General features: G+C 35.8%; 1 protein-coding gene and 1 long non-coding RNA gene across 2 annotated transcripts in view; one reads left to right on the top strand and one right to left on the bottom strand.

Moving 5' to 3' along the window:
- Positions 1-8931: 8931 nt before the first annotated feature.
- LOC128248682 (uncharacterized) lies at positions 8932-12401 on the bottom strand. The gene is made up of 2 exons (XR_008264834.1): positions 11862-12401; positions 8932-9508 (listed from the first exon to the last, which is right to left on the bottom strand). It is a non-coding gene; the product is annotated as an uncharacterized LOC128248682 (long non-coding RNA).
- Positions 12402-12446: 45 nt separating this feature from the next.
- LOC106871272 (UPF0047 protein YjbQ) overlaps positions 12447-16698 on the top strand; it is a 12582-nt gene continuing 8330 nt past the window's right edge. Inside the window, exons 1-3 of the mRNA XM_014917639.2 lie at positions 12447-13206; positions 14863-14897; positions 15985-16004. Coding sequence (XP_014773125.1) covers positions 13071-13206; positions 14863-14897; positions 15985-16004 — 191 coding nt within the window. The 5' untranslated portion in view covers positions 12447-13070. The remainder of the gene's footprint in view (positions 13207-14862; positions 14898-15984; positions 16005-16698) is intronic.

Here is a 16698-nt window from a genome sequence, read left to right as displayed (position 1 = left end):
TATATATATATATATATATATATATATATATGCGCTTCTGTATGTATATACAGATATATGTTTATTTGTTATATTGTACTGCTTACATTCTGCACTGAGCCATCACCCTAGTTGATGCCATTTCTACTGTTCATTTATAGTGGGCAGGGTGTAGGAGATTTTAAATTTTACTTTAATTCTTTACATATTTTGCCATAAACACAAGATATTTTGGGATTTATCACGATATTTTTAGTGTCGGAGAAAGGAAGGTTAATTTCTATCTGAACTTCCATTTATTTTTTCCCCAAATATTCCTGTTAAATTCCTTGCCATTTTCCTGAAAAGGTTTGGTTATTATAAGTGGGGAACATTGTAATGTTTCTCTTCAAATGGGAAGACAACCCACACAGACATAAAAGATTGGTCAAGATTACATGTTTTATTTTTTTTAATTTAAACCTAATTTGCTGGAGTTCATTTGAAAATAGTTGTTTACTGTTGATTGTTTATCATTTGATATATTTAAACATTAATATTCTTCTATTCTGTTTAAAATGTTTTGTTTTTTTTTCCTCTCCTTGCCCTTTTGGTCTCAATCAGAAACAGGGCAATACTAACTTATTGAATTGGCAGACTCAATAACATAATGATGCTGAGTTTTGTTCCTCAGCTACTTATGAGCATTCACGTCAGTGTTTGCTCTTTTCCTGCCTTTATAAATAATTTGTTTTCTTAGTGTGCAAATGATATATATATATATATATATATATATATATATATATATATACACATACACACAGACACATACATACATATATATATTAATATATACATACATATATATATAGTTAGTTCTATCCCACAATTCAGTTAAAAAACACTGCAGGTGCAGAAAAAGAATTCTAAATTTGCATTTTATTTTATTTCAATTTTCATTTGAAATGAAGTGGAAACAATAACTGCTGATAGAAGGAACTCATTTTGTTCTAGTTTTTCCAAAAATGTATTTTAAGCCTATTTATTTGGTGACAACTGGTAACCTTGCAGCATTCATTCTCCCCCCAATATCTTTTAAGCAGCTTGCTTTGTATAACATATAAAACTGTAACTGTGTTGTGATTCCACCCCACACCCCCATCTCTAATCACCTTTAGAGCAAGCTGACTTCATCTCTTTATTATTCCTCATGTATTCTTGTATCAAATTACTCTTTAGTTAGCCCTACTTTGGAAGATTTCAGTTCCACTTTTCATGTTTGGCTCCATCCGGTGCTTCTTTGAATATTCTTAAAAGAAACCAATGACTGATAACTAGTTCTTGGTCCCATCCAGTCCTTCCCTGTTTTTCAGCTCAACCCAGCAATCATCTTTATCACCATCATCCTCATCATCATCAACACCATAAACACTATTATTATTGTTGATTTTTATTTTGTTTGCCATTTATTATTATAATTAATAATAATATTGTTGTTATTATTATTATTATGACAATTGTAGTTAGAGTATTTATGTGTAAATTTGATTGGTCCTTTTGAATAAGAATTAACATTAGTTGAAAAATCTATTTCTAACCTGGAAATATTTATAAAAAGATAAGCAACTCTAACAATAAACAACAACAAAGCAAACGAAATGCTTGAGACATCTAATAGACATTAATGGCTACATAATTAAAAGTAATATTTTAAAACATTTCTATTATTAATCTAGACTTTGGTTTGGTATTTTGGATGATTTACTGTTGTATGTGTTCATATGTGTTTTGAAGTTTTTGTTAAAATTGCTTTTGTCTTTCATAATCTTCAAAACACTGACAGCAAAGAATGATTCTACTTATTTTTCTTAATAAAACACACACACACATACACACACACACACTAAATTTATCACAGTTTAAAATTCAGAAAATAATTAAAATGAATGGTAAAGTTAAATTTTATTCAGCTTGCTAGCAAAAATGCACAATAACAACAAGCAGAAGATAACTTGAGAAATGTGGAGAAGCTTTATTCTTTACTTTCTCTATTGATATCCTTATTAGTGTAGGGCCCTTGTAAAAATTCTTGATTTCAATTCTTAGGGATTAGGAAGCAACAGACAAGATTTCAAGAGTTTCTGTAGAGATATCAAATAAAATCCTGATTGAGAATTTGGTGCATCTCAAGAATGATATCAGTTCTGTTGTGTCACATTGTCTGCACAGTTTTGTGACAGGAATCTACTTGTCACTCAAATTTCATTTTAGCTTTCATTTCCATTATTTTGAAGTGTATCTTTTTCTGATCTAAGGCTATAGAACTGAAATAATTTGCTCAGAATGTTCATTAAAGTTTTCAATATATATATATATATATGTGCACACACTTATATATATGTGTGTGTGTGTGTGTGTGTGCGTATGTATCTGTATGTATGTATGTATAGACAAATTTAATCAGAAATTCCAATGATAATGGAATGGCTATAAAGTCAAAAGTTCTGAGCATCCATGAATAGTTTTGTCATCATAATGTGTTGTTAAGCCATATCATATTGTAGAATATATTCATAGAAATGCAATATATACATACATACACACACACATATATATATATATAACATACACACATATATAAGCTGAGCCTGAGATGTACACTTAATAACGCTAATGCTTATACATTGTATAATAATTGTGTGATATCCATGGTTATTTTTGTGTGCAGCTGGAGAAGCCAGAGTCGTTCTATGGAAGATTATCACACTTTGTGGTCCACCAAACTCTGCTCCCTAATTTTCATGTTTTTCTTACATTTTAAGCATCTAGGTAATTAGCATATAACCATCTTTGTATTTTGATTATTAATATTAGAATTTATCAGAGAGAGAGAAAAAAATCTATTTAGAAACACAACTCACCTTTGTTTTTTTTCTTAATATTTTTCTTTGTTGTGTTGTTTCTTTTCCTATTCGTTGCTGTCAAACATTTTCACTGTCATTCATATTTCATCCTCTCTATAAATGTCATTCATGAAGTTTGTTTTATTTAACTTATTGGCTTTTAACCTTATGCTTTTCTGATTACTGTAACAATTAGTACTGCTACAATTATCATTATTATTATTATGGCTACTACTACTACTACTACTACAACTCTTATCTCTGTCATTGGTGGTGGTAGTGTTCATTGGTTCCTTTTCATATCCATTGACTTTGCAATTTGGAACGGTAGTTTTCAAGGTCTGTTACTAAAAAATATTCTTTAGTTTTGATTGTTGTGGTTGGAAATTTTTCAAGTGGAATCCTCCTTGTCATCTTCATCTGTTACGATCTTCAGAGAGGAATATTCTCCCATATTTATCTGCCACTGATCAAATATATTGGTTTCTCTACATTTATTATTTAGAAGTTAACTCTTAAAAATGACATTTCAAAACTGTGTTTCTTTATATCAATGTAATTCAAAGGAATAAACTTTATAAAGAAGCCCTTTATCTTGCTCTCACTTTATCTTTCTCTCTTCTTTACTATTACCTCTCTTTTTTCTTTTACTTTTTCACAATTTTAATAATCTCATTTTCAGGAATCCAAAATAATAAACAAACTACAAAAAATTCATTTTTCACAAAGTAGTGGAATAAAAAATGTTTAATCAAGATTTATATATATATACTCTGAAGCATGTTAGATCTTATACCAAGGTAACCCCACTTTGCATTGAAGGTTGTGAACTGTAATCTGGCAGAACCATTAGCAGGTTGGACAAAATGCCTAGTGGCATTTTGTCTTCTAGCTCTTTACATTTGAGTCCAAATTCTTCCTTGGCTGACTTTACTTTTCATCCTTTTGGGGTTGGTGAAATAGGTACCAGTTGAGCACTGGGGGTCAATGTAATCAACTACCCCCCTCCCCTGAAAATTGCTGGCCTTGTGCCAACATTAGAATATTTTAGTTTGTTACATCTTTAAAGAAAAAGAAAAATGCAAGCATTTCTTATAAGTGTAGAGAGATAATTATTAAATGTATTCTTTGTTATAACAAACCCAGTCTGTCATCTTTTCTGCTCAGTTTAATCCTTTGGGACTCTTAATGTGCATCAGTATAGGGTTGGTGTCTCCGGTGGTATAAAAATCAACATCAGAAATGGTGGTTGTGCAAGTGTAATTAGCCAGAATTAGGAGGAGGTGGGCATGGAAGGTTTGGAGAACTGTTACCTTTCTTGGCAGTAAAGGATTCCTTTGAAATCAAGTACAGATGTCAGGAGCCTTGTGTGCAACATCACACACAATGCACAGAATGTGTGAAGGCTGAAAGCAGAAAAAAAGATGAGGCGGCAAGCATGCTCTGTTGGATGTCTAATGTCAGTGTATAATCCCCCAAAGAAAGAGAGAACATCAGATGAGCCTTTGTGTGTTAGAGATAAGACTGCACTGGTCTGTGCCAAGCTGATATTTGGGTGAAGGGAGGTCAAATGTCTTTTTTTTTTGACCAAGTAGAAGGAGATATGACAAAAACTGAGCTCAGGATGCCAAGCTCCATGGATCTACATGAGGCCATAACATGTGTAACCCATGGCTGTATAGATAAACTGATGTTGGTTACTTCCAGCCAGTTCCCTCCCGTGTTTGGCCTGTGATGATGGTGTCAAATGGGAATATAGTTCTTGGAGGAAAGTCCATTAATACCGTAGTTTCTGTTTGGCAATGGTTGACCACCTGAAGACAAAGATTATTTTTAAGATTCAAAGCACAACCCATTTTAATATGATTTGTAGAGATAATTTTTGAAGCCCTTAACATTAATATATAAATGCAGTAACAATTTAGCCTGCATTTCTATCATGTCTGGTATTTGTGTATTGTTTGTATCGTTAGATCATCACTTTTTATAGATTCAAATGCAATAAAGTATTTTTAGGATTACATTGTAGGGTAGATGTGAGAGCCCAGATTTGGCCAATTTAATTGCTAAAGGGTTAATGCTAGCATGTTATCATGAAACTACTTAAGAATCTTTTGGCTGTTGGATCAGCGTCATGTACAACTATTTCACTTCACAAATACAAAACAAGTGTCTTTTACGTTTCCTTATAAATCAGAAAGCTTTGTGGTTATGTAAGAAATTATATCAAATCATGGATTGTTTTTCTCAGAATAAATAACTATTTCTTGATTATTTCTTATTGATTTCAAGCAAATACTAATGTAGATATTTTTTCATCAGCACTCCACATTTATCACTTTCTCATTACCATTTCATAAACACCCAGGGGTAGCAGTCTTCTGTTTCAATAAGAATCTGCTACCAATTATAAACTCAGAACATTGATTTCAATGAAAATAGAAGAAAATGTGAAAGAAGACAAAAAAAAATAAAATGAAGGTAACAGACAATGAGACATTCCAGATTTTAAAATGTTACCAATATTGGAGACAAGATTTAAAGTAGATTTATTTCTCTAGGAAGAATTGCTTGTGTGACTTTTTATTTTTTGTAGTTTAACACTTTTATGTTGATGCTGTTTATATCTGTGCCTGTCCAGAGTAAGGGTCCAAAATGTTTAGTATCTTTATTGGTGCATTATTAATGACAAAAGATAACAAACAGTGCATCATTAACAGCAAATCAGTTGGTTATCTAAAGGCTCCTTCACCTTCTGTTCTGTAAAATCTGGTGTAATTGGAGTCAGTGGGAAGCACAAGAGTGAACTTTCAAATGATTGGCATCAACACACACACACACACACACACACACACTTGTGTTAGGTAAGGCAACACCTATGGAGTGGAAGAATGCTCCTCTTATATGCAGTCACTTGGCCTGTAAGAAATTTAAGACAAATCTTTCTAAGATGTTATCTTGCAGTCTTAAACATTGTTTAACATAGAGGATAAGTAACCGGCTAGACATGAAGGGGTTGTGTGGCTTCAATGTTGGTCAGTGACATAGAAATGTTCTTACCAACATGTACAAGCACCATCAAAAAATGTCAGTTTACAAAATGAATGCTAAAACACTGATAAATGTGTTTTCCAATATGTCCAGATAACCACTAATGGACATCCCCATTTACAAATACTCCAAGAAAATACACGTTTTGATGAGGAGAAACTTGCAAGGGCCACAGCAACAGCAATGATAAGCACAGGTTTATCCATTGTTATCTCCCTTGTCACAGGTCTGACCAGTATCCATTCATAAAATACTTGAAGCAGTTCAGGTCTTGTATTCATTGTACAAATGACATTCTCTGATGAAAGGCAACACTAGAAATGCACACTTTCAAAATAGCCAGATTAAACAACAAATATATATATATATATATATATATATACATATCACGTAAAAAGCACCATTTGAGTGCGATCGTTTCCAGCTTTGCCTTACTGGCACTTGTGCCAGTGGCATGTAAACAAAACATTGGACTAACTCCTGTGCAAGTGGCACGCAAAAAAACACCATTTGAGCGTGGCCATTGCCAGTACCACCAGACTGGCACGTAAAAAGCACCCACTACACTCTCGGAGTGGTTGGCATTAGGAAGGGCATCCAGCAGTTGCTTAAAGGAGTGTATGAGAATGGTGTGACATGATTCGAAAGAGAGGATGAGCTGGATGCAGAGAGGACTAGTTCACTGGAGGCAAAGTGAAGGAAGGAAATAGGTTACCACACAAGAATGGGTTGAGGTGGGGAAAGGTTTGGCAAAACTTCAACTCTGCTGAGATGGATAATTATTCTGAAGCATAGGACATCATTCATCTTGGTCGCCTGTCCTCTCGTCTGAGAGGTCAATCTTCACCACTTCATCGTATGTCTCCCTGGGTTCCCCTCCTACTTAGGCTTCTTTCACATTTAGCAATCAACACTCCTTAATATAGTCACCCTAACCCCATCCACATAACCCTAACCAGCAGTTTTCTCTCCTTTACACCACATTTGATGCCTCTTTCACCACATTTGTACTTTGTTCTACATGCACACTGATATTGCACATCCATCAGAACATGTTGGTTTCATTTCTTTCTGGTCTTCACAGTTCAAGTTTCACAACCATGTAGCATTGATGTCTGTACATAGGCATTGTACAGTTCTTATTCTAGCAACTATATTTTTAAAGCTTCATCCTCCACTGCTAATTAGATCACTCAGCTGACTGAAACTATTTGCAACATGTAGGAAGCTCACCAGGCATTCCAGAACATCTAATTTCCTTGTGCTCTTAGTGTTTATTACATCTATGCATCTGCCACATATTCTACTTTCTCTGTTAACCTTCCTGTGATTCCACTGTACCTGTTAGTGTCCATAGTCTGCCTTGAATACACCATATAAAATTTCTACCTTCACCTTATCTACATATAGAACAGGGCCATTTACCCAAACAGGTTAGTGTCCTGTCTGTTTTCATGCTAACTAGAACTTTGGTCTTTGCTAAGTTAACTTTAAGACCCCTTGATTCCAGGTTTTGCTTCTACACCTGAAGTTTTCATTTTTAATTCTACTACAGTTTCATTCATAAGGACAAGGTCATCAGCATAGAGGAGTTCCCATGGGTAGCCAGTTTTTAAGTCTTCTGGTTTGGAGGACCATGTTGAGTATGAGTGGATTGACAGCCAAAGCCTGATGAACACACCTACCTCTGCACACTCTAAATTCATCACTGAACTCATTGCTAACCCACTTTGCTGACAGCACCCCTGTACATAATTTGACTGGGACTCACTAGCCAATCTTCTACTCCTAGCTTCTGCAACAACCCCCAGATGAGACAGTGAGGCACCCTCTCAAAGACTAAGACAAATGCTAAGAACAACTGACTCTTTTCTAAATATTCCTCCTGTCGTTGCCAAACTATAAAGAGAGCAACAGTAGGGTTTCTTTCCAGCACGAGACTAAACTGCGTTTCATCTGGGTTAACTCTCTTCTTAATTACTTCGTCTATGACTCTTTCAGTGACTTTCATCACCTGGCCCAGCAATTTAATACGTCTGTAATTATTCCTCTGTAAGGCATCTCTTGTAAACTCTTGTAACAGTTGATTATGGTGCTTCTACACCAGTTTCCTTAACAAGAGATAGTATGTTGTCAAGTTGTTGATTCTTTTGTATGGTACAAAACAAGCAGTTGTTTATTGCATTATATTCTAGGTTACACAATCCAGGTAGAGTACCCTGCACCAAGATTGAGGGAGATTTCAGTGCACTCAAAACCTGGATTTCAAATAGTAAAGTTAACGAAAGATGTAATATGGTAACATCATCTTAAACACTTCATACGTCACACAAACATATACACACACACACATACATGTATATATACATCACTGTGCCAACTGCAAAAGCTCTTCCTTGAACTTCATCTTTTTGTACAACTGCTTCACAAATAATATTCCAGCTTCCCTTACAAAAATAAACTGGATCATGAAGAGTACCACAATCAGCCTGCATGCTTATTCTTCCTAAATGCATGTCTTTAGAGACACAGTATAATTAGGAAGATAGATTTGTAGTTTGTGCCTTATCATTCAGCTAACGACCAACGTATCAGAGGACTTTTTGTTCAGGGCTCACCTGGTGCTACACAACAGCATCATTTATAGGCAGGGTTTTATAATCTTTATTCAGTTTAGTTCAAAACAAAACTCTTGATACATTATTTACATTTGACGGATATTTGTCCTCATCTTGTTTGTTGTTATCACAACGTTTCGGCTGATATACCCTCCAGCCTTCATCAGGTGTCTTGGGGAAATTTCGAACTTTGGTTCTCGTTCCTAAGGTATTTTTCGATATTATTATTATTATTATTATTCAGGTCAGTTTTCCCCAATACACCTGATGAAGGCTGGAGGGTATATCAGCCGAAACGTTGTGTTAACAACAAACAAGATGAGGACAAATATCTGTCAAATGTAAATAATGTACATAATTCCTCATCTCTTAAATATAGAACTGTAAAACTCTTGAAAGACTAACAGAATTAAAAGGTTTTTATTTAAACTTGTCATACAACGCAGTAGCAGCTGAAACTTGCCATATTAATCAACAATTGCACCAATGATTTTCCTGGTTTTCTTACCATTTTTGACATTAACTTCATTGAACTAGATAAGACAATGCCTTATGAGAAAGAAACTTAATATCAAGGGATTAGAATGTCCATGAGCTGCTCTCATGTCCAGAAAATATTTCCTCCAAGGACAATCTGTTAGAAGAGTGTCAGAGTGGAAAGAATTAATGTTGTTTCAATTAACTTTTATAGATTTCAGATATAACGGATGATATGTCTATGAAGTTCTTACTCGTGGTTTTGGTCATGATGCTAAGTTTGGTTCTGGAGATTTGTAAAGAATTGAAGTTGACATCTCTGTTCCTCATTTATGGAAGACTTCACTGTCTTGTCCATTCTACAGGATTAATGGCTGTCATGACACAGTATGGTTGTATTAATCCCTCAGTCATGATCCAAACATTGAGAGTAGAAGTAGTGTCTTCAAGGTTTTCTTTGTGTATTCTCTGGCATCACACAAGTTGTGAGGACCAAACTGGCTGATATTAAAAAAAGAAAAAAAAAAATTACAAAATTTTTTGTAAAAAATATATAATTTTTGTGTAGAGTTTCAGCAAAGATAACTTATTTTTTGTAACATCCCTGTGAATTCCGTTGAGAATAAAACTCTAACTTCATAAATTGGTGTTTCATTCTTCCAAGATAATTTCTTGCATAGAATAAAAAGAATTGGCTTTTTTCTTGTGTGTGTGTGTGTATTGAAGTTTATCTCAAGAGAAGGTTTGTCCTCCATAAATGGTTATTTTTCAATTTCTGCCAAAAGAAAGCACATTTGGATCTATTGAATCCATCAGAAATTTCATGTCAAGTAATAGTTTCTTTTTATACAGGACTTCTGCTGGCTTCCACCTCAGTTTGGTAAATGGAAATGTTTTAAATGCTTTGGTAAATTCATGCAGTTCTTATATGTGTATATATAGATGCAGGTATCATCATCATCATCATCGTTTAGCGTCCGCCTTCCATGCTGGCATCGGTTGGAGGATTTGACTGAGGACTGGTGAACCAGATGGCTAAACCAGGCTCCAATCTGATCTGGCAGAGTTTCTACAGCTGCATGCCCTTCCTAATGCCAACCACTCCAAGAATGTAGTGGGTGCTTTTTACGTGACACCGGCACGAGGGCCACTCAGCTGGTACTGGCAACAACCACACTCAAGTGGTGTTTTTTGCGTGCCACCTGCACAGGAGCCAGTCCAGTAGCACTGGCAACGACCTCACTCGAATGTTTTCTCACATGCCACCGGCATAAGTGCCAGTAAGGCAATGCTGATAACAAACACGTTTGGATGGTGCTTTTTACGTGCCACGGGCACGGAAGCCAGTCAGCTGCTCTGGCAGCGGTCACGTTTGGACGGTGCCCTTAGCGCTCCACTGGCATGGGTGCCAGTCATTGAATTTGCAAATTTGATTTGATTTTGATTTCACTTGCCTCAACAGGTCTTCGCAAGCAGAGTTTAGTGTGAAATGAAGGAAAGGTACACATAAGTGGGCTGACTACACTCCTGGCAAAGGCCACGGGTTATGGTCTCATTTGGCTTGTCGGGTCTTCTCAAGCATAGCATATTTCCAAAGGTCTCGGTCAGAAGTCATTGCCTCGGTGAGGCCCAATGTTCGAAGGTCATGTCTCACCACCTCATCCCAGGTCTTCCTGGGCCTACCTCTTCCACAGTTTCCCTCAACTGCTAGGGTGTGGCACTTTTTCACACAGCTATCCTCATCCATTCTCGTCACATGACCATACCAGCGCAATTGTCTCTCTTGCACACCACATCTGATGCTTCTTAGGTCCAACTTTTCTCTCAAGGTACTTACACTCTGTTGAGTATGCACGCTGACATTACACATCCATTGGAGCATACTAGCTTCATTTCTTGCGAGCTTACGCATGCCCTCAGCTGTCACGGCCCATGTTTCACTGTCATGTAGCATGGCTGTTCGTACACATGCGTCATGCAGTCTGCCTTTTATTCTGAGCGAGAGACCCTTTGTCACCAGCCGAGGTAAGAGCTCTCTGAACTTTGCCCAGGCTATTCTTATTCTAGCAGCTACACTTTCAGTGTACCCTGCCCCACTACTGACTTGGTCACCTAGGTAATGGAAGCTATCAACTACTTCTAGTTTTTCTCCCTGGAATGTGGCAGAAGTTGTTTTCTGCACATTTCCAGTGAATATTGCACCTGTTCTTCTACCACACACAAAAACTACTTTCTCAGTTAACCTTCCTTTGATATTGCTGCACTTTTTATGTGTCCATAGTTTACACTGGGTACATCATATGGAGTTTCTACCTGAAGGGATTTGTGGTTATATAAATATATATGTTTGTATTTATATGAATTATATACACGTGTGTGTTTGCATAAAAATGTTTGTGTTTATACACGCACTATATATATATATATATCTATAAGAAAGTAAAGTTGTAAGATACCGCACGAGTGGAAATATATATGAAAGATGGTTTGAAAATGCAATTTTAAAGATGTTTATTCACTTTTTTAGAAAAAGATTGTCAAAAGTAAAATGTAAAGCTTTGTTGTACTAAGTACTGGTTGTCACAAAAGTATTAAAATACATATATACATTCTTTGATAATAATAAGAAAATGTTAAAAACAGTTTACAAGAGAGTATTGAACAAAAAGTATTAGGAGTTCAATAAAAATCATATTTGTTTGGTAGTATATATATACAGAGAAGGAGATATATTTAAGAATTTACAAAAAAATTGGAGAGGAACCGACCCGTCTTTTTAACATGTTTTCTCTCTTAGCTACACACAACTAACCCTAACTAACATGTCGAGACAAGGAGACACAAACATACACACCTTTGCGCATGTGCAGACAAACACATACACACAAAATGCCTTCGATGGTGAGTAAGGCGGTCTGGATGCCCTTCCTTAAAAACCAACCATTTTGCAAAGTGTTACTGGACGGGTGTTCTCTTGCCACTGGCGCTAGTGAGGTTGGTAAGTAAATTGCAAGAGAAAATCTCTTCCTACTGAGTGGGGATGGGTGGGTGAAGTATTTGAGAGGGGGAGGTGGTGTTTTTTTTTATGCCAGTTGAAAGGCTAAAGTATGATAGAGGGACAAGCATAGGCTTCCTACTATAGAGGAGAGACATGGCTACTCTCCACTTGATATATAGAGGGGAGTGGAAGTAGATGGGAGTGAGGGAATGCCAGAGCAAAGTGTCTGGGTACAAGAAAGTGTGCATAAGAGATGAGAGGCAGAGAGTGGGACGTGGGGAGCAGAGGAGAGAGTGGGTACTTTCATAAGAGTGTGAGGGGAGGAGTAAGAGATGGTTAAGGATCGAGGTAGGAGTGAATGCAGTGGGTAATGAATAAGGGTGGTGGTGTGAGGAAATATCAGTATGGAAAGGTGAGGAAGGAGGATAGATCAGAAGTGGGGGGGGAGGGATAAGGCACAAGGTATAGGAGGAGTGATGACGTCAGACAAGGTACATTCATTCATTTGTTTTACGAGAGAAATTTGGTCGACAGAAACAATGTAAATCTGTTGGAGGGACTGTTCTTGTTGAACTGAATTCATTCCTGAAATTTAACACCTACGTCACTCTAGAAGAGTCAGCTCTGTTGTGAGCTGTGGAACCAAGTCTCAGAAATGCTGTCAAAAGTTATGGGCTGTAACCCTTTCTCTTTTGAGTAAACCATAACATAAGGGGTCTGAGCTTTATACAACAATTCATTATTATTATTATTACTTCAGAACGGAAGGATGACTTTTATCCCACCACAGTTGCCAGACAATGTATTAACTAAAGAAATTACTTCTACATAGCAACAAAATGGACGTTGAGGGCTAAAACTTGTCACCAGAGAGATAAGAATGCCAACCTTTGAAATGGTAGAGTGGCACCCTTTCGCCTCAAATATTTCTACAATACTAGCTGAGAACGTTTCAAAGAAAAAGAAAAAAAAGATTTCTTTGAAAGTGCAACAGTTCCAAGCCGAGCTTTTAGTTATCTCCCTTGAAATAAAGGGAGATAAATCGTAATTTACTTTGCGGCGAAAATGTCGGTTCCAGTTTGGCACCAAAGAATCATCTCTGTTCCACCGAAAAAGCGAGGATGTCATCTCATTCAGAACGAAGTGGAAAACTCGATGCCAGAAATCCGTAATTTAAAGCATGGCCTACTTCATATCCTGAGTAAGATTGAAATTGTTTTATATTTTCCCATTAAGTAAACCGATACATCTTTCCTTATTTGGAAATATTCAAAGAATGAATCTTTATTTCCATTCATTATTTATCAAACCAAGTCGTGACTTTAAGCAGAAACATGCGAATGATTTCCCCCAGTTTTGTGAACTTTGCTTTCCCAAACACTAATCCTACAATCTTTCGCCGTAGAGGTCAATTCTGCTCTGACTTTATTTCAGTGACAAAATAAATTAGAAGAGGTAACGGTTGAAACTAAAATAAATCAGTCGAAACCGGTCACCTGTTTATTTGCTTTCTTAATATCTCATGAAACGGCAGGCGATATGATTAATTGAGGATTTATTTGTATGGCACGAATGTCGTATCTCATATATTTAATACGAACGTTATTTTCACATTTTATTTAATCTTCGTAAAAGATTTGTTGTCCCAGGTCTATACAACCGCCCCCACCACTTCGTTGAGAACCATATTGAACACTCAGAAGAGCAAGACAATTGTGTGCGAGGCAGTGTAACTGTCTGGACAGGGATTCTTTTCATTGTCCAGTCTATTTCTGACCACTGAACCAGATTTTGTATGGCAACATCCACCTTGTATTACCTTAGGCTCTCAATTCTTGGGAGAGAGAGAGAAAGAGCCCTTTACAACGGGACTACTTCTTTATTGATTCCGAAAGGTTAAAAGGCAAAAATTGAACTCAGAACACTAAACTCTAGAAAAGACATTGCTCGGCGAAGAATACTCACACCCGGTGTTTAGGGTTAGGGTTTCCGTCGAAACCAGGTGGTGTGCGTATTCTTTACCTCTGCCCAATACTATGTTGACTTTGTCAATTCGCCACTTTTATTTTTTACTGGTTTCACTCATTGGAGTGCGGCCGTGCTGAGGCAGGTAGTTAAATGAAAGAGTTTCCTATCCAGCCCACAATAATCATGTGAAATTATAAAATCTGTCGCTTATCATCAGTCAAGATGTTGCACACGTTACAATTAGTTAAACTTGGACATATTTAAAGCAGCAGGCTTTAAATTTTCAATTGAACAGTTTGTAATTGTAGGACCTAGAGTATCTTTTGATAATTGCATTAATGCCAAATAGCTCAATGATTTGATTTAATAAGTTTAGACTTAATGAAATCTATAAACAATTATTTTAGTTAAAATGTATAATTAGCCTTGCTTCTATTTTATCAATATTCTCAAGATTCAAGTTTTTCTTAGACTCCATGTTAGTTTAGTTGATTATTAGAGTTAGAAATCTTGATAAATTTGTTGTTTGCAATAATTAGTGAGTGAGTACATCTGTAATTATCACTCATTTAGCTAAGTAAATTGAAGACAAAAACATTAGAGAATTGAGAGACAGTCCACAAATGTTATTCCAAGACTCCAGGCGTCTGTGCTTTGCCATCATTATACACATAGCATATTAAGACTGTTCTGCAGATGGAAATAGCCAGATATTTATTCGCACACTTTGTTTACTGTGTAGACATGAATAACGGAGGACAAAATATGTACTCGTTTACACTTCTTTGATTATAATAGATTTTAATGAAAATATTAGAAGAGTCTCAGAATTAGTTATAAAGTGCTGTGGTTTGTCAGTGTGTGACATATTTGCTATTTTCTGTTTTAGTTAAACATACATCTGCCAGCATTGGATTAAATGAAGTAAGTTTTGTATTTTCGTATTACATATTCATTTATAACAATATGATTTTCACTTTATTCAAATATTTCTTTTATTCATTTCATATGTTGATAACTAATATATTGTCATTAGAATTGTTAGCTTGGTTAACAGTGGGGACCAGTTGTGGGCAGACTATGGCCACGGGGTCACATGTAGCCTGTAGGACTTTTCTCAATGGTATGCCTAACAAATTACCTTCAATTTCTTTTATAGTGTGGCTCACCTGATGTTGAATGATGTCACAATGTGGCCCTCATGGCTGTTATGTCGTGCTTGGTGGAGACCATTTTGTCTGGAATGTTCTCACATTTACGTTTTCTCTCTTAACTATTTACTCTCGTTGCCAATACTTTTTAGTAAGAGTAAATATTTGCCATTTAATACAGCAAGTTTGTTTGTTGCCAATAACTATTGTTAGATTATATAATCTAAGTTTTGATCAAATGAAATGTTTGGTATTAGAATTTCATTTATTTTAGCAAAAAAGATTTCATGTTTAGATTTCAAAATTTGCTAAATATTTTGTTTAAATTACGTATTGAAATCTAGTTTATTATTATGGAGTATCAGTTATTTGCTTTTTTTTTTATCACTGAAAATTTAACTGAAGACAAGATTGTATTTTACCTGTAAATATCTGAATGAAAATTAAAGAAAGCATCTTGTTAGAAGGAGAATATTAATTGGGGAATCACTTCTTTGGATCCCATCCGAGGCTCTGTGATGTCCTTTTAACATATCACTGATGACCCAAATCCATTTAAACTTCACTGTTGTATACAGTGGGAGCATTGTGTAATTTACGAATGTTTTAAAAGAAAAGAAAGAAAAAAGGTTAGGATTTTGTTTCTAAAAGACAAGGTGCTTATGACTGGAATAGTTTTGATCATAAGGACTGAATTGGATCCAAATAACAGCTTTGGATATAAATAAGTGAATAAAATGTCTTGGAGAAGTGACTCCTATGTCTGACATGTAGAGATGTCTTTGGTGGAATTAGTTTTGTTTTGATATAATTGTTTATATTTTCTTGGAACTATAATTTCCCTTTTTTACCTCTTGCAGAATTGGGATTCTGATGTGCGGTAAGTTTATTTTAATTCCTTCAAATACATTTGTGCAATTTTTATATCATTGAAATCAAGTTTTATTTTCTTAAATTTGGTTGCAATTTCTTCAGATTCTGTTAGAAAAGAAAAATGGTTTTTCTCCACAACACCTAGCCTCTAAGGAATTAAGACCTTTTTACAATGGATATTCAAGAACAATAGAATGTTAATGATGATAATAATATTAGTAAATAATAATGATGATAATAAATGTTGTTGTTGAGAGGGACTTAGTTTGATTTACTTAATCTGGTCTAAATTTAGAATAATTTTAAAGAATTTTTCCATTCCAATTTAAAGTTACTGTATTTACCATGGCACTCCGTCGGTTACAACAAGGTTCCAGTAAGATAGTGATGTCTTGCATCCCAGGAGTCTGAGGGCCAGCTTCCCTCTGAATGGGATGTCAGTTTGTTGCAAGTGGACAGGTGTCTTCAGCTCTGGTGTTGGGTGCATGTCTTCTTTCTTCTATTCCCTGGCCTCTTCGATGCAGCATCGAGTGTCAGCGTCCGACTGATCGTCATGTCAAGTTCCCCTTTTTATATCTGCTGCTAGGCTCCAGCAGGCAGCCCCAGCTAGTTGTCATGTGACACTGTCTAAATTTCCCGCTGCTAGGGTCCAGTAGGCAGCCCCAGCAAGTTGTCACATGACACTGTCTAAACTTCCTGCT

The sequence above is a fragment of the Octopus bimaculoides genome, chromosome 9 (assembly GCF_001194135.2).
Source record: "Octopus bimaculoides isolate UCB-OBI-ISO-001 chromosome 9, ASM119413v2, whole genome shotgun sequence".
Taxonomy (NCBI): domain Eukaryota; kingdom Metazoa; phylum Mollusca; class Cephalopoda; order Octopoda; family Octopodidae; genus Octopus; species Octopus bimaculoides.
Note: the sequence above shows the minus strand (reverse complement) of the source record. Positions and strands in the feature narration are given on the sequence as shown.